We start from the raw sequence: 26372 nt of genomic DNA, 5'->3' as shown, positions 1-26372 counted from the left end.
TGGCGATCAGTCAATTCAATGTTTTGGTTCGGCATATGAACACAGAGCATGGCCTGTCTGTTTCTGAGGGAAGTGGACTTTCTAGGTATTGACTTCAGAGGCTGAATCTGACTGAGATGCGATGTACTGCACATCAGAAATCCACACAGACTTCCCCAAGGTTACGGTGTGAAAGACAGATGGATAGGAATAAAAGGAGTTGGATGTTGAACAAAAATGATGTATGAAAATGGAATAAAAGCACATCAAGAGGTCTCAGAGGATCTTGTATGGCCACAAAATACAGGAGAGACATTTTGTGGAAGTGGTAGAATATCTGTAACCCACTTATGATAAGTACAGACACAAGCAGGAATACAGGTGGTCCTCCAGTTACATTCTTCCGACTTTCACTGTTTCATGGTAATGTACTCATCCCCCTTACTTCCATGGAAGTGAAAACAGACATCATTAGGGGGCTCAGAGCGAGGAAAAATGGCCACCTAACTTGCCGCACTTTTGGTCTAACTGTGATGTAAGCCCTCTCAGGCAAAGACAAGGAAAAGGGGGAAAATAGCATTAATATGTAAACATTAAATTCATAGTAAAATAATTATCTCATTCTCGACCGGCCATTTAAAGGGGACCTATTATGCTCATATTTTTTTCAACCCTATGTATTGAGTTTTGTACTCCTATAGAGCAGCGACGCACAATAACCCGCACAGAAAACTTTCTACATCTTCCAGAATCTGCACCTATTCCAGCTATATTTTTGCTTTCTGCTAAAACAGTCTTTTCATTTATTCCGCCTCTGGGCACACCCTCTCTGCTGTGATTGGTCACATGCCCAAAGTGTTTCCTAACTATGAACAAACCCCTGACTTACATAGCATGAACTCAGAGTGGTAACCTAGCACCGCTGGCTTACAGCCATGCCCATATAAGAACGTTCGCTCCTCTGTGACATCACAAAGGGGCAGTTTTACCACGCTTTATTTATATAATTATCGGACACTTTGGCATTGTTTAAAACGAGAATACAACATTCTTACTACAGTTATTGGTCAGAAAAGTGAAAATACGTACGTAAAATACGATTTTGACTCATATTTCAAGGTACGCAGAATACTGTGTTAGTTATATAAACATGGAACCTACCAAAAAAAGGTTTTTTTCTACCTTTTTCCGTTCAGGTTCAAGTTTGAGGAAATCTGCGTTCCCAACTAAAACAAGGAGGAAAACCTGCAACTTTGACGTTGACATTTTTTTTTTTTTTTGCTTTTGTGACAGCTCAAATATCCAAACCACTTCCTCCTTGCTGGCATGTATGTTTTTTTAAATGCACGTCTGCTACCTTTATAGGGCTTAAAACTGCTCTAAAAGTGGCATCCATTACAGTTGCATCATCATCTCATTTTGCCTCTGGCACATAAAAAACAAAAACATATTAATACATCTTTGGTATTGAAAATGAGAATAAATTCCAGTCGTCTAGATTCAAACATCTCTCAAACATAAACATCCCAATACTTTCAGCCAAGTTAATGATGTCACAATTGACTTTTTTTCAGTCGACAACATACTGCCGCCAGGCACGTTGAAACCTCAGCACAACCCGAATTTCATATTCAGTCCTACCTTGCCAAGCTCAGAGAATTATTCAATACGCCCTCCAAGTAACGCTTCAGTGCAAGCAGTGAAAAGTGGGAAAAGAAAAGAGCCACACGGGGAGGCAGATGGCTGAGAAGCGGCAGACAGTCAACATACCAAACAAGATCATTCCAAGGTAAAGTCAACATGACCGAAATGCTGAGAGAACAGTGTTTCTCTCTGTCAGGAAGCTGAGGAGCAACCTCCGCCGTGAAGCGTGTCGTTATCAAGAGATGGTATTCGTCATGCTGAGCACACAATATTTCATCATGGGACATGACTTCTTGTGTCTAGCATATCACACACAATCCCAAATAAATAAAATATACGAAAAACATTTTAAGGAGGAACGTTTGTATAGAATGAGTCAGGAATTTTGCTCCAAGGATCGCCTTATTTGTGCGGTGGAATTTCCTTCATTCATTCATTTTCTACCGCTTATCCTCACAAGGGTTACGAGGGTGCTGGAGCCTATCCCAGTTGTCTTCGGACGAGAGGCGGGGTACACATTGACTGGTCACCAATTAACCTAGCATGTTTTTGGAATGTGGGAGGAAACCGGAGTACCTGGAGAAAACCCACGCATGCACGGGGAGAACATGCAAACTCCACACAGAGAGGGCCGAGGGTGGATTCAAACTCGGGTCTCCTAGCGGTGAGGTCCTCGCGCTAATCACTCGTCCGCCATGCAGCGTAAAAACATCTTATTTTCTTTTATTATGTCTACTATATTGGGTAATATGAGTATAAAGTTCACAATAGGGGTGTTACTTCATGTCTAGAGGGCTCTAAAATTCATTTATTCATTCATTTTCTACCGCTCATACTCACAAGAGGGTGCTGGAGCCTATCCCAGCTGTCTTTGGGTGAAACACTGGACTGGTGGCCAGCCAATCACAGGGTACATATAGACAAAAAACCATTCACACTCACATTCATACCTATGGACAATTTGGAGTCGCTAATTAAACTAGCATGTTTTTGGAATGTGGGAGGAAACCGGAGAACTCGGCAAAAACCCACGCATGCATGCGGAGAACATGCAAACATGGCCGATGGTGAGATTGAACTCAGGTCTCCTAGCTGTGAGGTCTGCAAGCTAACCACTTGACCGCTGTGCAGCTCCGTGGTGGAATTTGTGGTGATGAAATAGAAAAAAATAAGTATTTCTTATTTAATTTTATTTATGTATTCATGTCTGTGTTTCTCAAGGGTTAGCATCGTGCCATGCCGTTTGAATTTGTTTTTGCCAAGTCGATAGGGTAAGCAGAATTTAAGTTGAAAAAAAAAAACTGTAAATGCACCACTATTTATTTGTAATTCATTAAATTGTGCTTTTTTTAATACTTTTCTTGTGTTAAATGATGCGTTTGCGCTTTTGGAAGTGAGAGTTTTGGATGCGTCTGCACGCGTGTTTTTTTCTACGTCAATATGACCCAGACTTCCTTATATGAGCTGCACTCAGTAAACACGAACCTACATATCCGGAAGTGCTCAGGAACACTTGGTAGCGGGACCAATCACAGCGGAGTGTGTGTTCTTGGAGGCGGACCGTGGGTGGAATAAATAAAACAGACAATTTAGGTGGGAAACAGGAAATCCGCGGATACACTACAGAAAAAAGTGCAGAACCTGGAAGATCTAGAAAGCTTGATGTGCAGGTTATTGTATTTAGCTGATCTATAGGAGTCCGCAATTCAATACAAAGCCAAAAATGACCATAATTCTGTCACATATATACACGATGATAGGATTTGTTTTTAATTCTAGAGCTCCTCCCACAGTATAAATAAAATAAAAGCATTTATTTGTCTGTTTTTAGGGACATTACTATGTCTGTGTGCAGCTCAGTTGTCCACAACCAGATGGTCCATCAATATCATGCATCACTTATGTAGGCGATTGAGGGTCACCATGGCAATGATAGACACACTATCCTTCTTATTACCAGCCAATGTACCATAAAAATGATAATTAATTTGCTTTTTGAAAGTAAACTCACACTACACTAGATCATTCCATTTCACGGCAGTGGTGCTTCAAGGCTACAAGTGAATGGGGACAAAAATGCACTCCATAAAAATGTCTATTTTTGACTCACTCCGCCCTCTCCGAAGCCTCCTGCTAGCTTGACATTTGCAAATAAATATTTACAATAGAAGGGGCTGTTGCATTTGTTAGATAAGATTCGGCTCCAGAATCCTCCCCTTTTCTCTTCAATTGCCATTGTTTACGTGCGATGGAAGCTATCAAGCTAAATGCCGAATTCAAAATCTAGGTTTAGGAATAGGAATCCTACTTAGTGGAAATTCACTTATCATAGTGGTGTTTGGAAATATTGATTTTATATATATATACATATATATAATATTATTGATAATATTATTGATATTATTAATAATATTAATTAATATTGACATGCTCGCCTGCTCATGGACCGGCACTGCTTGGTGCAATAAACGAGGGCCGAATGTACGTATATATAAGTTACACTTTTGCGTCTCACAGCAACTATGGTGTGTTCAAGGACCGCCAAACAAAGTGCGAAATCTCAACACTTGATTAAAAAACATTATCAGTGAGCTTAAAGACATAAATATTAAATACAAATTGTGGGCTTTGTACATTGCGCATGTATTACCACGTATTTATAAATGATTACCAAGATGTGTGGGGGTGGGGGGGTGCAGAATAAAAAATATTTGTTCTCACAAAAGTACAAATTTTGATTTACCAAAATTAATCAAAAATCAAAAATATTTTTATTCAAAAAAAAAATATATATACATATTTTTTTTACAATTTGTTTATTCTACATGTAGACTAAAGAAAGACAAAGAAACCAAAATGTACCACTTCCACACAGACCTGCAGGAGTGGGATTCAATAAGAATAAACTGAATATTTTCATAGGTAGAGCGTAAAAAAACCTGTTTATGACCTTCCGAAAACTGTTTGTAAACCACATGTAAACGCCGGAAATAATGCTAGCTTTGTTTACACCACATTTCACAAAAAATATATATATATTTTTTTATACTAAAAAAATGTTTTTTTTACCAAAATGTGTACACTTGTGAGGCCTGTGAATGCTGCATCATGAATGTACAGGAATCCACGATACTGTTGCGTTTGAGGCTCCAGATGAAACTAAGGTGAGTGTTATGTATGGGTCAGTGTGCATGTATGGGTGTACGTACCTGAGCTGATCTGATGCGACAGTCAGATATCTATTCCGTTCTTTCACCTCTTCTCCGGAGCCTCTCCTGTCCGATCAATACAATGACAATGATAAGGATGAGAAGCCATGGATCCTTACAAGTGTGCTTATGGAGGCTTTATAGAGTGATTTGCCACCAGAGGAGTATAGAGTCATTGCCACCACATCCATCACAACACTTGCTTAGGAGCGAAAAAAAAAAATCAATGGTTTCCATTAACATTACATTTTTCTTGACATAATGTGGATTATATAGGGAATGAGTGAAAAGGAGCCACCCAGCATGCATCTGTAATTTCATTCTCCCTCCTTTAGACACGTCCATCACTGTCTTTTATTTTTCCCAGTGCATCTGGTCTTTTGTATTTCGTGACTCCTGTTTTCCTGCCTGTAAATGTAAAATGAACATGCAGTCTACAGAACGGCAAGACGTTGAAAAGAGTAGGAGAGGAAAGTTTCGAAAGCAAGATTTGCAGAGAGAAGTGGGCAGATGCTGACAGTGGGAGTGCTGTGGTGGAAAGTGGACAGCAGCTACAGCGTGACAGGACCCACTTAAAGGCAACCTGACAGCACCGATCATCCACGCTGTCAGTCCAGGAGGATTAGCTCGTGCTATATGAGCCAGTGACGGGAATGGGAAAAGGTGTGCGTGTCTCTGTGAGGTTGAGGTTGCACCATGATGTCCGCAGATGATGACTTTTTTTCTCTTTTTGGATACCTTTAAAATGTCTGCTTTCTACATCAAACCAGGATATGACATATTTGGGTCGCAGTATATAGGCTGTCCACAACTTGATGAAACTGTCATTTGTCGGTTTCTCACAAACACAACATCATCTCATCCAACTCAACTGGTCCAGAATCCACGTCTACCAAGGGCTATCTTATGCTTCCAGGTCTTTCCAAGCTTAGACACTAGTGCAGAACTTTTTCCTGAATTGGGACTAATGGACACTCATTTCCATGAATTTGTTTACTTAATTACCACTGCTACTTCAAAGATTACTAATACTAATACTCTCTGCAGTGTACATCTTGGCGAAGAGGGACCTGAGCCGAAAGGCAAAGCTCTCAATTTACCAGTTGATCCATGTTCCTACCCAGAGGCGATTTCTAGAGTCGGTTGGAGCCCTAGGCAAAAATTCACAGGGGGCCCCTTTGCATAGAGCCACTGCTGTAGATGTTGAAAGTTTGTCAGCCCACAGAGGCCCCCGACTGGGCTTGGGCTCCAAGCGGTTGCCTGCCAGTCTTCTTCCTTACCCTCATCTATGGTCACGAGCTTTGGGGAGTGACGGACAGAATAGCATCGCGGGTGGAAGGAGCTGTAATGAGTTTCCTCCGTAGGGGGGCTGGGGCAGAGCTCTCCAGATGACATGGTTGAGATATCTGGTCAGGATATTTCCTGGACACCTCACAGGGCACGTCTAACCAGTAGGAGGCCTCCTGAAACATGTTGGAGGGACAGGTTTGGGAGAGTCTAGGGACTGGACAATGGAGCTGGGGAACCATACTGTCTGGACTAGGAGTCGGCAGCCTTTACTATCAAAAAAGCAATTTTACCCCCTCCCTCACTAAAGAAAAATAGACTGGAGGCGCAAAACATAATTTAAAAACATCTTATAAATCTATCTATGTAAAAATATAAGTAAACTTTCAAAAGTTTTAACAGCAGGCTGCACGGCGGTCGTGTGGTTAGCGCGCAGGCCTCACAGCTAGGAGACGCGGGTTCAATTCCACCCTCGGCCATCTCTGTGTGGAGTTTGCATGTTCTCCCCGTGCATTCCAAAAACATGCTAGGTTAATTAGCGACTCCAAATTGTCCATAGGTATGAATGTGAGTGTGAATGGTTGTTTGTCTAGAAGTGCCCTGTGATTGGCTGGCCACCAGTCCAGGGTTTCACCCAAAGACAGCTGGGATAGGCTCCAGCACCCTCCGCGACCCTTGTGAGGATCAGCGGTAGAAAATGAATGAATAAATGAATTTTAGAGCCCTCTCGACATGAAGTAACACCCCTATAGTGAACTTTATACTTGTATTACCCAATATAGTAGACATAATAAAAGAAAATAAGATGCTTTTACGCTGCATGGCGGACAAGTGATTAGCACGAGGGCCTCACAGCTAGGAGACCCGACTTCGAATCCACCCTCGGCCATCTCTGTGTGGAGTTTGTATGTTCTCCCCGTGCATGCGTGGGTTTTCTCCGGGTACTCCGGTTTCCTCCCACATTCCAAAAACATGCTAGGTTAATTGGCAACTCCAAATTGTCCATAGGTATGAATGTGAGTGTGAATGGTTGTTTGTATATATGTGCCCTGTGATTGGCTGGCCACCAGTCAGGGTGTACCCTGCCGAAGACATCTGGGATAGTGAAATTGAATGAATGAATGCCAGATTTGGATGGAATTTGGGGGTATCAAAGTAGTTCAGAAGAGAAAAAGCAGTATAAGGTCTCACAGAAAGTTTGATTTTTTTTCAAAATTCACTCTAAAGATGCGTATTTTCCATATTCGGGTGTTAAAAAAATACTTGAGCATTGCGAAGGTAGCCACAACAAAGAGGCTGAAGAGCCACATGCAGCTCTGGAGCCGTGGGTTGCTGACACCTGGTCTGGACCATCCTGTTCCAAAGCCTACAATCTTTAGGAAAAACAATGAAGTTCATCCCAAAATCCCTGTTTCTCTTCCCACATTGTCCTCATTCAGTCTGCCCCCACCCCAACCCCCTACTGGGTATCACTGCCTGCCCGATGTAATGAAAGCATTGAGTGAGCAGTGTTTACAGGATCATCCCAGGGGCCGAGCAATGTTCCACTTTCACTTTACAAGTACTCGCCTCGCCCTCTGCTCCATCTGTGGACAGATTATAAAGGAAGTGAAACAAAAACACTCACCATCCATCTCAGTACTTCCACCCTCAAGCTCCACTACCTATGATGCACTCCCACAGCGATGGCAGACCGGTGGGATGTTGTCTTGTCTTTCCGCTTAGAGGAAGCCTCATCACATGCTTGGTATGACGTCTGACTGGAACATGATTGTTTAATACAGACCGGGGGCGATAGCCTGTGGCGTACTCCAGGACAAGCTCCAAAACATGCATGTTTGGACACAGAGAAGTACTGGACTGGTTAAACCTTTGACCTAACTTAACTGTTTTTAATATTCAAAGCCAGTGGAGCTGCTGCAGAGAAACAATCCACAAGAATGTTTACAGCTAAATGTTGTCACAAAATTGCGACAAAAGACCACGGGTGTCCCTCACTACATTACGGTTCGGCCATCGCTCCCTAGTTCTATAGCAGTTTTTCAAAAACAATATTAATTGTGGTTGGCTAATATATGAAAATACAATTCATATGCAGTATTCTGTTCACTAAACATCACAAATATTACATTGATAAGACATTTCTTGACATTACAGTACCTTAGCTTGCAGCCGAGGATCCTTGCAGTCCAATATCACATAGTGAAAAAAAAGTCCTCCTCCCATTCTGTGTGGAAGTGGTACATTTTTGGTTTCTTTGTCTTTCTTTATTCTAAATGTAGAATAAACAAATTGTATGCTAACTTGTTAGCATGCTACCTGCACATAAGTGGTGTGCAATGTGATGTAAAAGCTAGCATTATTGCCGGCATTTACAAGTGGTTTACAAACAGTGTTTGGAAGGTCATAAACAGATTTTTTTTACGCTCTAACTATGAAAATATTCAGTTCATTATTAATGAATCCCACTCCCGCAGTTCTGTGTGGAAGTGGTACATTTTTGGTTTCTTTGACTTTCTTTATTCTACATGTACAAATTGTATGCTAACTTGTTAGCATGCTAACCCTCTACTCGGTATCTTGGTAGATTGCTAGTATTACCTGCACATAAGCGCAATGTGGTGTAAACAAAGCTTGCATTATTGGTTAGAAACAGTTTTCGGAGTGTCATAAACATGTTTTTTATGCTCTAACTACGAAAATATTCAGTTTATTAATATTGAATCCCACTCCTGCAGTTCTGGAACCAATTAACAACCATAAATGAGGAACCTTGGTTAGCATATGTCCCTGTGTTTATCAAAAACCCATTCACCCTGTGCTTCAGCATCCTTTTTGTCGTTTTCTATCATTATGTATGCTCGGGTATTAGCATATATCCAAGTACGGGGAGTAGCATTACTGCAAATGATAAGTGCGTGCTACTTTATGGACACTTAAAGCAACAGTAAGCATCTCAATTGTCTTATTTCATTGCTGTCTAAGATTTCCCCGAAACAACAACCGAAGTGTTTCTTGTCAATTTGGGTGAGCGTGGGTGAAGTGACTGATTGCTCTGTCATTTTGTGAATGATTATAGCTCTCGAAAATGTCACAGCTCCGATTTCATAAGAAGTATTTTGACAGTATGCTGTGATGTGCGTTCAGACAAGAGAGGCAGACGGACAGCTTTCAAACACCCACTTCCTGTGAAGCAGCAACAGCCTTTTAGTTGTGATGTGCCGTGTGTGCTGGAAATTGTCACTAAACTACAAGACTTTCAGATGAATGGAACTTTTGAAAAATGGCAGTCTTGTCATTGCAGGGTGTCAGAACATTTTAAACAGTTCATTACTACGATAATTGAAGGCTGACGGACTCCCGGGGTGAATATCTTTCATGCAAATCTAATAGAAAAATTAAATCGTAACAAGGACTTGATGATTTGTGCATATAAGTCTCATTCAGAAAGGTCTATCTTTCTGTACAATGAGCGGAAAAAAAAAAAACTATGAAGTTTATGATGCTACTTCTCCAGTTTTGCCTTGAGGCTGCCCAAATGGCATCACAGCAGACTTTTTATTGGGGAGCACTTTATAAGTCACTGCTCCATTGGGGATGTGTAACATGAAAACATGAGTCACATCCTTTGCTTGTGGGCACAATATTTAGCAAGATGATTTTTTTTTCTACGATGTCAAAGGAATAAATTCAGTTTATAGGAAGTGGAGGACTAAATCGCTTGTGTATGAAATATAGATTCAAAGTTGCAAAAATAGTTGGTAATGCTGACAATTGTCAGCATCATCTGATATTTCACTTCCATGAACAAAATAATTGTGTATGCTAATGTTCTCACACTCGCATAAATTAATAAATGCTTACTGATTCGGCGGTTGACTCCAGCCAAATCCATACATCTGTTTTCCATGCCGCTTATCGTGAAGTGGAGAATCCAACGCAGGTCTTCGGAATCTCCTACGAAACACCGTGCAGTCACTCCAGCCTAATATTAGTCCAAAATATGCATAATGAACAAATGTTATACATTCTTGGCCTAAATTGAGCATAAAATGACAAAATTAACTAAAATTAGTTAATTAATTAAAATGCAAATACAATTGAAGGGAATAAAATCTTCCAATCTTCTGGGTTTTATTTATATTACTTACTGTCAATTTATCTTAGTATTTATTATGTATTATGTAAAACTAAACCACCAAATTAGCAGCACCAAATTACAAATACAGACACACCATCCAACAATAATAACACGGGGTACTGTTGTGGTTGTACTCCAGCTAAAATTCAACTCTGAATCACTTCCTGTCCACACGTCCGGAAGACTAAATGATGTATTTTCTATGATTATATCTACTATATTGGGTAATATCAGTGTAAAGGTGAGTATAGGGGTGCTATTTTATTTTGAGAGGGCTCTAATACTGCAAGGTCAGAAACAGGTTTTGTATTCTTTGACTACAATAAGATTTGACTTATAATTAAGGCATCTTAATACATTAATTTACCAAAACCAGGCCTGGAACCAATTAACTGTGATAAACAAGGGACGACTTTACATAAAAATGCATGAAAATCACCATGCATTAAAAATTGTATTTTCTTCAGGAAATTCCAAACGGTTATACTGGCTTTGACCAAGTTTGTTTTTCACTTATAGACAGTTTTTCGTGTTGTTTTCACCTCTAAATTCAGTCTAGCAGGCAAACATAATCTGAAACTCTGCATAGACATTCATTGGGATTTACTGATTTACTAATGCTGAAGTCATGTGATAGGACACACCTCGGCAGCAAAACACACCTGTCAGTCAAATAAAGTCAATGACTTCACCGTTTCAATACGTTTCGAGGGCACTGTATCTGTTTTCTTGAAATATCTTTGTAATGAAAATTTTTTATCATTTTATATTCCAGGTATTCTTCAAAAAACATGTTTTTGATATCATGCCATTCACATTTTTAACTTACATTTTAAGAATTTTTAGTTTTTGTGTTACTACCCCAACCTTCCATAAGTGGGTCAAATATGACCCGGTCAGGTTGTTTTCTTGAAATATCTTCGTAATTAAATTTTTTTTTATCATTTCATATTCCAGGTATTCCACAAAAAAACATGTTTTTGATATCATGCCATTCACATTTTTAACTTACCTTTTATACATTTTATGAATTTTTTTGTTTTTGTGTTACTACCCCAACCTTCCATAAGTGGGTCAAAAATGACCTGCATGCATTTCTATGGAATCCAATAGGAACCTTTGATTCTTATCAACTTATCAACTCTTAAATATAATACTAAATATCATAGAAGTGATTATTCCTAATCAAAATGGCAAAATTGGGATAAAAACGCATTGATTCTAGTATGGGTCATTTTTGACCCACTTATGGAAGAGTGTAGGGTCCAGTCACTCATGCATCTAAGGGTTAAGTGCACTCTGTGCTTGTTAGTCATTAGGCTGAATCAACTACAAGTTTATTCACCAGTGCCCCATTGCTGTAAGCTTTTAATTAGTTCACCATTTTTGATGATGTAGCTTATCATTAGCCATCTTGCATTGGCATCAGTATTATATCATGGCCTGAGTAGAAAACCTGCTGTAACTATTGCACTCCAATGACTGCTATAATCTTGCCAGATATCCAGAAGGATTATTAAAAAAAACATTGGTTATTGTAGCAGTTGATGATCTCATCACAACAACAAGCTACGTCCAGTTCTTATCCGAATCCGAGCGAAAGAGAAATGTTCTCAAGTGAAATCCAGCATACACATGATCTCATTAAGCAGTCGGGGGTCCCACAAGCCTTCCATGCAAGACGTCCTGGAAACTTGCTGATGACATCTTCCATCATGCACCGGTGGGAACATTTCCAGGTAGACGGAGTAAAATATTGCATCATCCTCCCGGGAAGACTAGCGGTTTTCCTGACTGCAGGTAAGAGACGATGATTTGGCTTTGATTAAGAATACACGTACACCTCTCTCCAGAAACGTTGAAGCCAATTCTAGATAGCTTAGCAATGCAGACTTTGTTTGTGTTAGCGGTACTCGTCTATGCAGTATCAATTTCTTTTAATCTTCCAAATGACCAGAAATATGTTTGGATGTGGATATTCCAGTGCGGTACGTTGTTACACCCGCAAATGTAATAACTGCCCACAAACATAGTACAAATGTGCAGCTTTGCATGTAATAATCCCGCAAAAGTAATAAATTTCCCGCAAACGTAATAAAATTTGCCCACTGCAAACATAATACTTATAGATTTCCTGCAAATGTAACAGTTACAGTATATTATTGTTTTTGTGATTTTGTGTGTATATGGGGAAGAAATAATCAAAAGATATAATAAAATTTAATAATAATAATATTATAACAATAATAATTTTATTGTATATATAACAATTATTATTATTATTATTATTATTATTATTATTTATCTATTATGTTATTTTTTAAATTCAAAATAAATTATAATTTAATAATTAAAGATTCCTTTAATGTATTCAAATACAGATACTCTTTGAATAATAGTTTTTCCCCCCCAAAAATTATCTTGTTAAAATCCTCAAAATGACATCTACACCTTCTCCCTTATTAAAAGAAGAACAAACAACAACAACAACAATAATAATGTAATAATCCCGCAAATGTAATAAATTTCCCACAAACGTAATAAAATTTGCCCACTGCAAACGTAATACTGAATTTCCTGCAAATGTAATAACTATTATATTTGCAGGAAATTATTAGATTGTTTGTGGGCGTACATATGCGTTTTAGTAACAGTATATTATTACATGTGTGATTTTGTGTGTATATGGGGAAGAAATAATCAAAAGAAATAATAAAATATATAATAAATATAATAATAATAATAATAGTAATAACAATTTTATTAAAACAATTGCAATTATCACAATTATGTTATCTTTTTAAATTTAAAATAAATTATAATTTAATAATTAAAGATTCCTTTAATGTATTCTAATGATACTCTTTGAATAATATTTTTTCCACAAAAAAAAGAATTATTTTGTTAAAATCCTCAAAATGACATCTACACCTTCTCCCTCATTAAAAGAAGAAAGAACAAACAACAACAAAAACAACAACAAATATCATTATTTTGGAAGTTATTACATTTACAGATTTTCACTTTCCCACATATGTAATAATTTCAGGAAATTCAGTATTACATTTGCAGTAGGCAAATTTTATTACGTTTATGGGAAATTTATTACATTTGTGGGATTATTACATTCAAAGCTGCAGATTTGTATTACGTTTGTGGTTTATTACATTTGCGGGTGTAACATGCGTTCACTGATGACTTTTTTTTTCCAAGTGTTGCATTGGCAGTGGAGCTAGACGGGTCAGAAGTCGGGGTCAGGAGGGGATGCTGCTGCTGAGGATTTGGGCACCTCACCACACGATTTGCACACAGAGCTGCAGGGGTCAAGCACACAGTCTCGTCCTCCCTGACGCATTGACATGCACACACACGTGCACACATTACCCAGATCTGAGGAGGGCAATATCCTGTGCATGTAAATCATGCCCCTGAAGGCCACTAGGGCAAGTACCATGAAATATATGAATAGCAAAACAGATCCAAGTGGGACTGTCAGTCATTAATAGAAAAAAAAAATTAGATCGTTTTTTTATCTTAAAAATATAGGATCTTCCACATGGTAATGGGAGTACTCAAAATATACCATTATACATGGATGTCCATACCATTTTCATATATATATATATTTCTATATATAAACATGGAACCTACCAAAAAAATTAGACTCCTATCTTTCATTACAAAACAAAGTTTGTTTCTACCTTTTTCCGTTCTTTACATCAGCAGTAGAACATCGGTATGTTGTTAAATATCAGTTGCCAACTAAAAAAGTGAGAAAACAAGCTTTGAAAAGATACTTTTCAAGTAAAACGTTCACTTTGACACAAATATTCTTTGCTTTTGTAACAGCGCAAATATCTAAACAACTACACTAACATAAACAACTTGATACTACAAGTGTAATACAAGTATAAATGTGACTATAGGGGTGTTATTTCATATCTAGAGGTCTCTAATAATGTTAAAGAATATCTAGAACAGGGGTCGGGAACCTTTTTGGCTAAGAGAGCCATGAAGACCAGATATTTTAAAATGTGTATCTGTGAGAGCCATATACATTTTTTTAAACATTGAATAAAATTTTTTTAAACATTGAATAAAATGTGTGCATTTTTATGGTGCATTCCAACCAACAGTTTTAGATATAATGGGCTCTAATTACGTAGACCAGGCACACTACCCCACGCCAATGGGGTGTGGCCAGCACACTTTCGTGAGCAGTGCAGTGTCCAATAATAAATCAAATACTTGCTGCCATTAATGCAACTTCTGCTGCTGCATGGTTTTGCACCGTACTCCGTACATGTATTTCATTCTTTTGGCCATCTTCATCAGAAGGCTTGGTTCTGCAGCTTTAGCTAGGTGACTATTTGACTAAAGGAGGAAAGTTTGCATTTACATGTTGACATCTCAATGACCGAGGTAGACTACCGCATTACCCAGTAATAATCGAGTTTTGGTGTTTGACCTGGAAAATATCATCAGGAAAGATGGATATGGTTGGCCGTATTGCAGTAGAAAATAGATGGACGGATTAAAATGCATAAGAAAGTTGTTGATTATTTTCAACAGTCATTTCTGTGATGTTTACTTTAAAATGTTAGCAAAAATACATTTTTATTGTGGTAAGAAACGCTTGAGAGCCAGATACAGTCATCAAAAGAGCCCTACCTGGCTCCCGAGCCATAGGTTCCCTACCTCTGATCTAGAAGATCATAAACTGTGCTCTAACTATGTAAATATTCCTTTTATTAACATTATTGAATGGTACCTTGTGGAAGTAGACTTATTGTGGTTAGGTTAGGAACCAGTTAACCAGTTAAAAAACTAAAAAAACATAACCAGTTTTTTTGTTTCATAGTATTTTCTTGATTTAGTATGTAGCAACATTGTCAAAAAGACACCACAAACTAATGAGTCTAAGTCTTTTGACACCGTGTGGGTTTATAATGTGACAAATTAAAAAGCGACACTGTTAAGACACGTTATTAGAGCTGCTGTAGAAGAGTTATTAAAAACAAACGACTACAGTGCTGTGTTCCACTCTTATTTTGATTGTATCATAATCACATGTGTCTAACACTGAACACTTACTGCGTGCATGTTTTGTTTTCAAAGACTTCCATTGTCTGTAATTGGATGGAAACAGAAGGTTCTTTTATCAACTTGAGTTCTGTAAGTGGCAGTAAAGCAAAGTATCCATCCATCCATTGTCTATGTGTTTTGTTTTGTCCTCATTTGGGTCACCGGGATGGGCTTGCACTGTATGTGAAAACACTGTGGTGTCATTACGGCCATTTGAACTATTGGGGGATAAAAATCTGGGTCACTCTGATGATAATTCAAGTAGTACTAGTACTAGTCCAATACGACGTATAAATGCTAATTTCAATGCATTTCAAAGCAAAAACAAACAGACTGAGAAACAGCTTCTTGCAAAAAAATGTGCAATATTTCCATCACTGCTTCAGTTACTACCTCGAAAACATTATTTATTTATTTAACAACGCAATATGCTCATATGTGACTTTTACTCATCTGCATACACCATTCATTATTTGCACTAAAATTAATATATATCCCGGTGTCTGTGCAATACATATCTGTTCCTGTGCAATATTAGTATGTGTATATTTTGTATATGTCTTCTACAAATTTCCCCACTGAGGGACGAATAAAGGCATATCTTAATCTTGTTAAACTGTCTTTTTTTGTTTGACTTCTACTTTTTGTTTACTTTTTTTTTAACTTAGCTATTGCACTGAAAAGAGAAGCTCTCCAATCTTCTTCTTAATTTATTTCAGACATGCATACTATGTTACATTAATGTATCTCACATATACACTTATAATACACTACACTTACAATATCTATTTATATACTTACATATATACACACACATATACATACACATATATACATATATATGCAGCATACATACACATATTCATTCATATACATACACACACACAATACCTCATTGCTACACATGAAAAGGAGCAGGAAGAAGCAAAGCTTGTTTTTCCACACTTATAATCACAGAATCTTACATAAGACAAAACAACAAAAGAAGAGTGGGAACATCGGACACCCCAGCAAAACCCCAGGACAGCCGACCCACCTGGCCTCGACCCCCCAACCCCCTGAGTGCACCCACCTAGTGCCCAGCACCCCAGCAGTCCCCACACACCCCGCTGCCCTCCAATAAGAAGCCATTTTGGCTGCACCCACATGTATGTGTGATCCCTGGGCAGGCCTACATTTGGATGGATTCTTTGTTCTGTCGTTCAACAGACCTCTTCCTCGTGCCACCGACATGCTACTAGCATGGGGTCCGCGTGACACCCGATGTCAATCTCGTTGTACATCTTGTATAATGACAATAAAGACCATTCGATTTTTGACGGATACGACTCATTGTCACAGGAAACAACAGGAAACAAAGGCAACAACATAAAAGTACAAAACAGGAAATAGGATGAATAAACAAAACCAAAGACATCACCTGTCATGCAGAACATGACGTATAGCCCTTCGAGTCACCCGGTGAGGAAATGTCTCCAAATCAGACGGCTAATAGAATATTTAGCAGCTTGATCTGCTTGACTTGAATTTCCTTGGGATTTTTCCATCCCATTTTTTTCTGTGTAAGTTAAGGCACCAGCGGCAAATAAACATTAGTCATCAGACCGGACCTCCACAGTTGAGAGAGCAACCTGGTCCCCCCCACCCACCCACCCCACTATGTCAGTCAGCCCTGTGATATATACGCTTGCAGAGAGAGGGTGCTAGGAGGAGAGAAGGTAGGATTTGATGGGTACATGCTGTTCAAACAACAAATGGCTGCTGGGCTTTGTGTGTATGTGTGTATGTGTGTGTGTGTGTACAAGACACTACTCACCAAAACCCCAAGCATGTAGCCTTTGAGCGACTGACTTTTATTTGTGGCACGATGTCACATTTGCAAGCGTCATCCTGGCAGTTCTTGTGTGTGCCCGAGGTTCCGTAGACCACGTGTCTCCAAAATGCAAATCTTTTCTGTCCGGTTAAAGAGAGAACTAAAAAGATACGTACGAGACATCGTTTGTCTTTACACAATGACATTTCTGTGCATGTCGGTGCCTTGCAGGGAGGTAGCATTTAAAAACTAGCAGGATGCAAAGTACACAAATCACCTATGATTGTGATTGTGAATGCCATTCCCTGGCGACAAGTAATGGATTTCAGGAACGAGTAAGTACGCGGTCTAGATTAGTGTAAGTACAGAAGTGTGCAAATTCAAACACGGCTACATTCGCCTCCAATAATGTCACAAGACATTTTCAAAAACATGCATGTCATGCCATGAGCACTGAAGGATTAATTTCACACACTTTCTGGTTTGTTTTATTTGCAGCACCTATTCTCAGCCAATAGAACAATAACAATAACAACCGACTCCTCGTTTCCTACTTGTCATTTTTATGGGCGTCTCATTTAATGAATTTTTCAATATATATATTGATATATTGAAATATATTAGATTTTTTTAATTTTGTATAACAGTTGGGAATATGTTACTAAAATGTTAGTAAATAATTTGGCAATACAGTACAGCAACAGTTTGATCGGATTATTTATATTTCTTTATTTCCAATGAGAAAATTGCATCAAAGGGCTGCACAGCGGACGAGTGGTTAGCACGCAGGCCACACCCGAGTTCAGTCCCACTCTCGGCCATCTCTGTGTGGAGTTTGCATGTTCTCCCCGTGCATGCGTGGGTTTTCTCCGGGTACTCCGGTTTCCTCCCACATTCCAAAAACATGCTAGGTTAATTGGCGACTCCAAATTGTCCATAGGTATGAATGTGAGTGTGAATGGTTGTTTGTCTATATGTGCCTTGTGATTGGCCTGCCACCAGTCTTGAGTGTGCCCCGCCTGTCGCCCGAAGACAGCTGGTATAGGCTCCAGTTGAGGATAAGCAGTTGAAAATGAATGAATGAATGAATGGAAATTGCATTAAAAATACAAACAAATTCAGAGAAGTTATTAAAAATGTGTGTGCAGGATTTCTCATTTTTTAGAAGGCCTTATTACTCAAATTTTCTGAATTTTTGGGGCATGTTTTTAAACAAAAACAAAACATGAGAGCTGGTTAATACAAATTGATTTAACTTAAAGGGCATTAAAGATATGTGAGGAGGACTCGTGTATTCATTCATCAATTTTCTATACCACTTATCCTCACGATGGTCGCATGCTGGAGCCTATCCCAGCTGTCTTCGGGGTAAACCCTGGACTGGTGGCCAGCCAATCACAGCGCACATTTAGACAAACAACCATTCACACTCACATTCATACCTATGGACAATTTGGAGTCGCCAATTAACCTAGCATGTTTTTGGAATGTGGGAGGAAACCGGAGTACCCGGAGAAAACTCACGCATGCACGGGGAGAACATGCAAACTCCACACAGAGATGCCCGAGCGGGTAATCGAACCCGGGTCTCCTATAGCTGTGTGGAGGCCTCGTGTAGTCCTCTCCAAATAGAAGTGGCTGCGCATCGGCGGTGGCGCTGTTCAAACCTTCCTGATGTCTGCGCTGTCCAGATGGCGATAGAGCGAGCTCATCATATAACATTAACTTTAACAGCATCACTCCAAGCAGCTGAGAGTCTGCACACGACAACAGTTGGTACTTTAACTACCGTGAATCAAGTGGTGCAGTGTCAGTCTCTTAGTGGTCTTCAAACACAGCATCGTTTTAATGGGATCCTGGGGGCCTTACATATCGAGGCTGAGGGGTCATACAGGGAAAGGCCTGTTTCTCGTGAAAATAATGAGGTCACTCCGTGTATAATGAGGCGATTGATGTGGCGAGGGCAGACAGCAAGACACGAGAGAGATTTCAGGCCCATCTCGCCATCAATTAGTCGATTTTCGGACGGCTATTTCCTCCGTCCGCTGTTTTCTCCCTCTTTCCGCCTGTCTTTAAAGACGCTGTAATTCTGTCGTGTCATCAGCACCAGCGGGGCGTGACAACCCGCTGCTTTTAATCATTCTCAATAAGGGGGACCGCCTCTCTCGCGGCATCTCGCTCGCTATCTTCTCTCAGGAGGGGAGAGACAAAATGTGGAACAATGAAACATGCGCGTAACCTTTTCAAGGACAGAACGGGCTGTCCGGCATTGAAAGCACTTTAGGAAAAGAAACCCACTGGTGCGGTTAATACAGAAGAAGAAGAAGAAGAGGGGGAAATAGATGAGGGGGCCTGAAAGCCAACGAGGATGAATTCTATATATAGCCATGCACTGCTAAGACGTCATGCTTTCCAGCTAAAGGGATTTCACAGCGAATATATGTGTGTGTGTGTGTGTGTGTGCTCATGTATGTGCATGTGTGCATGCGTTCATTAAGGCCACAGATTATTGTGAGCAGCGCTGCCAACAAGAGAAGAGGAAGAACGGAGAGAAAGCGGCGAGAGAAAGCTCGCTGCAGGAAATGTGCTGTCTTTAATTACAGAGCAAACAACCACGGGCCTTCTTCCCTTGCAGGATAAATGCTTATGTATTTCTCTCAAGGGCTGCTATTACTAAACTTTTATACTCAGCCGTTTCTATGTCGCTTATACTCACTAGGGTCGCAGGGGTATGCTGGAGCCTATCCCAGCTGACCAGTACACCCTGGACTGGTTGCAGGGATTACTTGTGTATTAGTTAGAAAAGGAGAGGTTTTTTTAACCAAATACACAGGATGCTGCATGGTGGATGAGTGGTTAGCGTGCAGGCCACATAGCTAAACTGGATGGATGGATGGATGGATGGACGACTGGACGGGTGGATGAATGGACGGGTGGATGAATGGACAGGTGGATGGATAGATGGATGGATGGATGGATGGATGAATGGACAGATGGATGGATGGATGGATGGATGGACAGGTGGATGGATGGATGGATGGACAGGTGGATGGATGGATGGATGGACGACTGGATGGTTGGAGGAATGGACAGGTGGATGGATGGATGGATGGATGGACAGGTGGATGGACGGATTGATGGATGGATGGACGGATGGATTGGTGGATGAATGGACAGGTGGATGGACGGATGGATGGATGGATGGTTGGATGGACAAATAGATGGATGGGCGAATGGACAGGTGGATGGATGGATGGACGGTCGGATGACTGGATAGGTGGATGGATGGACAGGTGGATGAATGGCTGGATGGAAGGATGGTTGGATGGACGATTGGACGAACAAATGGATGGAAGGATGGACAGGTGGATGAATGGATGGATGGACGGACAAATGGATGGAAGGATGGACGGGCGGATGGACAGGTGAATGACTGGATGAATGGATGGATTGTTGGATGGATGAATGGACGGACGGATGGGTGGATGGATGGACGAACGGACAGACGAATGGACGGAAGGATGGCCACACACCTAGGAGACCAGAGTTCGATTCCCCCCTTACATTTTAAAGGCAAAACAACGATAAGTAAAACATTTTCAATTAGTTAAAATTGATTAAGAGTGAGTTTGGTGTTTCTAATTTCTTACAATAGATCCCTCTTACCCTGCAGGACCAGCAGTGAATAGCGAAATGGTCGCGAGTAATTGCTACACCCATAAAAATGTTTCTTCTAAATTCTCAGGCTAGCTTGACAATCTTGGGTCAACATTTGCAATAAAAGTGACTTTAATTGCCATTGTCCACTTGTGACAATCCAAGTCTTAAATATTCCTCATACTTATTAAACATCATCATTAAAGTATAAAATGTATCGGGATTATTGATGAGCAGATGGAATCAAAGTCACAGTATAGCCGTTAGCCTGGTCGGGCTAGCGCTCGAGGCTAACAGGCTAGAGAAGGCGTTCTCCTACATAATCCTCACTGCTTACCTGCTATAATTACAGTAACAACTTATGATATGAAGCCGGAATGAGTGCTTCAGTAAACAATCATGTGACGAATATTAATGCTTGATTAAAAACATTACTAACGAAGCATAAAAGAATGATTTCTGAAATAATATTATCTACTTTAGACTTTTGTTATTACTCCAATTATGAAAGTCCACATGGAAAAATGCCCAATACATCTCTATTATTTATCAGTTAGTTATTTTTGTGTATCTGTGACAGATGTCATTCAGATGAAGAGTTCATCCTGTGAGTCACGGTCCAGCTCACATCTGCCCTGAAGGAATGCCGCAGGCAGAGTGACGGCGGGCCCATCGTCCTTCATCACAGCTTGTAACCAGCCGACGTGTTCCTGGACAGCAGAATGGGAAGCTTGGAAAGCGCTCTTCCGTGCCAACAGTGAGCTCAGTGACCGTGTTTGGGAGTGGCTGGTGCCACTTCTGAAGTGTTATGATGATACGGTGATGTTCACTTGTTTTTAGCATGCTACATTTATCTTTCAGGAACAGAGGAACCAGATGTCCTCCAGTGAAACATATGACAGCTAGAAAGTGGTGATGCGGCCCTACTGTGCACTGTCGTATGTTTTCACGCTCCTCTGTTTTTGTTTTTGTTTTATTTTTAACGGTCGTGTTTAATGTTCTCTTGGTTTCTACTTCACAGACAAAGGACGCAACTGTTTTTCCTGCACCATGCCAAACAGTGCTTGCAGAGAAGAACCCAGGGTTCCCTGCTTTCCCAAATTGAAAGCAGGAAAGTAAATGTGATGTTTGACGTCAAAATGACCAACTGAGACCACAAGTATGCAAATAGACAGAAAGACTGAGTGTAAATAGTGTACATATAATCAGTCACTGACTATGGTTGTGCAAATTAATGACAATATGGAAAAGGGTGAAATGCCATCTCAAGGTTGGGAGTCTGCATCGGTCCGTTGTGGTGAAGAGCGAGCCGAAAGACAAAGCTCTCAATTTATTGGTTGATCTACATTCCTACACTCATCTATGGTCAGAGCAAAAGGACAAGAAATGAGTTTTCTCCATAGGATGGCTGGGTCCTCCCTTAGACACAAGGTAAGAAGCATTGTCATCTGAGAGAAACTCAGAATAGAACCGGTGCTCCTTTGTACTGCGAAGAGCCAGTTGAGGTGGCTTGGGTGTCTGGTCTTCTCGGACGCCACTGTGGGGAGGTGATCAGGGCACATCTGACTGGTAAGAGGGAAGTCTGGGTTGCACTGTTCGGGCTGCTGACCCTGGGACCCGACTGCAGATAAACTGTTGAAGATGGATGGATGGACGAGTGAATGAATGGACAGGTGGATGGATGGATGGATGGATGAAGGGACGAATGGACGGACAGACAAATGGACAGATGGATGAATGGACAGGTGGATGAATTGAAGGTTGGATGGATGAATGGACGGATGAACAGATGGGCGGGCAGATGGACAGGTGGATGGATGGACGGACGACAGGTAAGAGGGAAGTCTGGGCTGCACTGTTTAGGCTGCTGACCCTGTGACCTGACTGCAGATAAACTGTAGAAAATAGATGGATGGATGGATGGATGGATGGATGGATGGATGGACGGGCAGATGGCCGGATGGATGGACGGACGACTGGATGGGTGGATGGATGGATGGATGGATGGATGAATGGATGGATAGAGAGGTGGATGGATGGACGGATGGATGGATGACTGGACGGACGACTGGATGGGTGGATGGATGGACAGGTGGATGGATGGATGGATGGACGGACGGACGGACGACTGGATGGGTGGATGGATGGACAGGTGGATGGATAGATGGACAGGTGGATGGATGGATAGAGAAGTGGATGGATGGATGGACGGACGGATGGCTGGATGACTGGTAAGAGGGAAGTCTGGGCTGCACTGTTTAGGCTGTTGACCCTGTGACCTGACTACAGATAAACTGTAGAAAATAGATGGATGGATGGATGGATGGACGGGCAGATGGCCGGATGGATGGATAGGTGGATGGATAGAGAGGTGGATGGATGGATAGATGGATTGATGGACGGATGGATGGATGGATGGATGGATGACTGGACGGACGACTGGATGGGTGGATGGATGGACAGGTGGATGGATGGATGAATGGATGGATGGACGGATGACTGGATGGGTGGCTGGATGGACAGGTGGATGGATGGATGGATGGATAGATAGGTGGATGGATGAATGGATGGATAGATAGGTGGATGGATGGATGGATGGATGGATGGATGGATGGATGGATGGATGGATGGACGGACGACTGGTAAGAGGGAAGTCTGGGCTGCACTGTTTCAGCTGCTGACCCTGGGACCTGACTGCAGATAAACTGTAGAAGATGGATGGATGGATGGATGGATGGATGGACGGACGGATGAATGGACGGACGCATAGACTGGTGGATGAATGGACAGGTGGTTGAACAGGCAGATGGATGGATGAATGGACACATTTTTGTTATGAATAGCCTATTTTGATCCAAAAACAGCCCAAATCATGCTAATAAAGAATTGAAAATAATGTGTGCGTGTTTAACGGAAGACCTACACTTACCACACATTAATAAAATCACCCTCTTCAGTGACACAATTCAAAGGAGCTGAGGTGAGCGCTAGCTCTAAACGCTAAGAAGCATGTTGAAAAGGATAATGACTTCAAAGAAGTAAGTGCAACTTGGGTCAGCAGCTCCTTACATATCAAACGACAACAACCAACACCATTGGATCATTATTGAACATCACTGAATATCATTCCAAACGGGTTACGGCAACTTTATTTTATAACAAGGCTGCGAATTTCAAGGCAAGAACTGAGGCTGCTTAGTGAAGGTTTTGGTTTTGAAGCCATGTTGTTCCTTTTCTGTGTGCCGACAGCGACCGTGTCTTAGTTTTGTTTGTCTTGCTTAACTAAATCAATTACGGTACTGTTGTTGCACACCTACCATTTGCTTAGCTGAGTGTTGTAGCCTGTTTCTTTGAGGTGGAAAAAGTCACAAATTAGATCTTTTTATCTGTCGAGATTGCCATTAGCTGTGCTCTTAAAGAAAATTGAATATTAGCCGACTATGGACAAAATCTAATGAAGTAGAATAAACCATAAAAATCCTCAATCAAAAATACAAGAGTAGGAGCAATTGAATTGTTTTTTTTGTTTGTTTTTTTTTAATCCCATCTCACTTTTTATCATCTTTTTTAGTGTGCGGTTCTGCTGTGACCCATTTAGACTTCATTATGAATCCTGGTTTTTGAGACGTATGCCATCAATTGGGGGCTCTGTGCAGTCCAGTGTCTTATCAATTGAGAAGAACTAGAAGAAAAACTGCAACCTGCCTCATTAGGTGCCCAAATATAACTCCAAAACGCTGGTGAAGTGTTGCTGGGATGATTTATCTCCAGTTTAATATCCTCTTGTGTAAACATCAGAATCCTAAATGTTGCCAACTTGAAGAAGCCTTTATTAAATTTGTGTAAATCTCTCTTTGATTCATATTTCATGCCAAAACGCACATTATCGCTTACAACTCAACTCGTTCGGCTTACGTCTTGCTGCGGGAGAATAAAGGGGTGCACTATATTTCTGTATAGGATGCCACCGCTGAAAGGAAATTAAAGTGGGATGGGATGTAAAAAAAAAAAAAAAAGGCAAATGAAGCGAGCAAGATAAAGGAAATGAAAAGAATATGAAAGAGTCATGTGTGAATGTGATCAAGGGAAATACTGAAAGTTGCAGAGAGGAGAGGAGGGAAGATGTGACATTAGTTATGCTTTTGTTTCCCCCAAGTTCGACAGTAATGCCTGACATTCACTGAGGTCACATTGAACTTGTGTAAAGCTGTTTGTGACGTTACCTTGATTTGACTCCCGATGGAAATGCCGGCTTTCTGAACAGTAATTAGCCAATTTGCTGTGACATTGGGTTTTTCAAGAATTCTTTCTTTCATTTGCCGTAATTCACGCACGCTGCCAGAATTATTCATTTAGGGAAAAAATAAATGAGGCGGTGCTTTGCATATATTGGTATCACGGATGCTTCGATCAAGGTTCCGATACGGATCTATACCAATCACATTGTATTATTTATGTTAAATTTAATTTAGCTGGCCTTTTTATGCCTCACTTCTTGTTTTGATGCCCTTATTTTGTATTTCCTGCTTTGCCTTGCGGCTTATTGCAGGAAATTAGGGCTGTGTTTGAAACCGCATACTTACTACTACAGAGTACTTCCATACCTATACTATCCACACTCCATACTGCATATTAATCCATTAGACAGTATGCAAAGCGTTTACATTACAGTGTACTACATGATAACCCACAATGCATTGCGCTCCTACCCAAGCCGAAATCGACAGGCTGAAACTGATTTCACTTCAGCTCTAAACTCTTTAAATACATCACTTTAATGAGTTTTTTTTAATCAGGCGAGAAAGTGGCCGTTTAGATCCCGAGTGTGCCATTTATTTGTCCAAATAACAACCCTTTACAATTTCGTTCGGACCGAATTCGGCAATATTTAAGCTAGCCGAAGTGAGCAACGCACTTCCGGTTATTTTCACAAAATAATACACTCCCTTACTTTTCTCATACAAAAAAAAACATAGTGATAAATCACTGATTTACTTTGAAAACAATAAGCGAACCAACTTACAATATATCCTGCTTGACATCGTCGTTTGGTCCATGGTTCACCCAATGTTTTTTTTTCGCGGTGACGTCACGTCGCGCTGCATCCTGGGTAACACAGCCTAAGATGAGCTCAGCCAACCCACAAGAGCGTATAAGTTTAATTGGTTGCACAAAGCCCAAAGCCAGGGTGAATGGACGCTGATTAATGAAGCCAGCTGAAACCAATCCCGGATCATTGAGCATACACGGCTTCCTTTTAATAGACCCCGCCTATCAATCACAGAGTCACCGATTCACCATGGCAACGAGAGCGACTACTACTTTCCCCTCAGGCCACAGGTGTGTGTTATTTCAAATTTCAATTCTATTTAGTTCCGGTGTGGGCTCTTTTTTTTCAAGAGTAGGAGTCATGTTCTGATCCAGACCCTTTTTAAAAAAAAACAAATAAATAAATAAAATAATATATATATATATATATATATATATATATATATATATATATATATATATATATATATATATATATATATATATATATATATATATATATATATAT

The 26372-nt window shown here is 40.4% G+C and overlaps 1 protein-coding gene across 1 annotated transcript; it reads right to left on the bottom strand.

The window, feature by feature from the left end:
* Positions 1-21808: 21808 nt before the first annotated feature.
* Positions 21809-26059, bottom strand: LOC131098172 (uncharacterized). The gene is made up of 2 exons (XM_058045938.1): positions 25839-26059; positions 21809-23586 (listed from the first exon to the last, which is right to left on the bottom strand). The coding sequence occupies exons 1-2, from the start codon at positions 26057-26059 to the stop codon at positions 22275-22277; spliced, it is 1533 nt and encodes a 510-aa protein (XP_057901921.1). The 3' UTR covers positions 21809-22274.
* Positions 26060-26372: the final 313 nt, after the last annotated feature.

Source organism: Doryrhamphus excisus, chromosome 1 (assembly GCF_030265055.1).
Source record: "Doryrhamphus excisus isolate RoL2022-K1 chromosome 1, RoL_Dexc_1.0, whole genome shotgun sequence".
NCBI lineage: Eukaryota > Metazoa > Chordata > Actinopteri > Syngnathiformes > Syngnathidae > Doryrhamphus > Doryrhamphus excisus.
The sequence above is the reverse complement of the archived record's forward strand: the minus strand, read 5'-3'. Positions and strand labels throughout refer to the sequence as shown.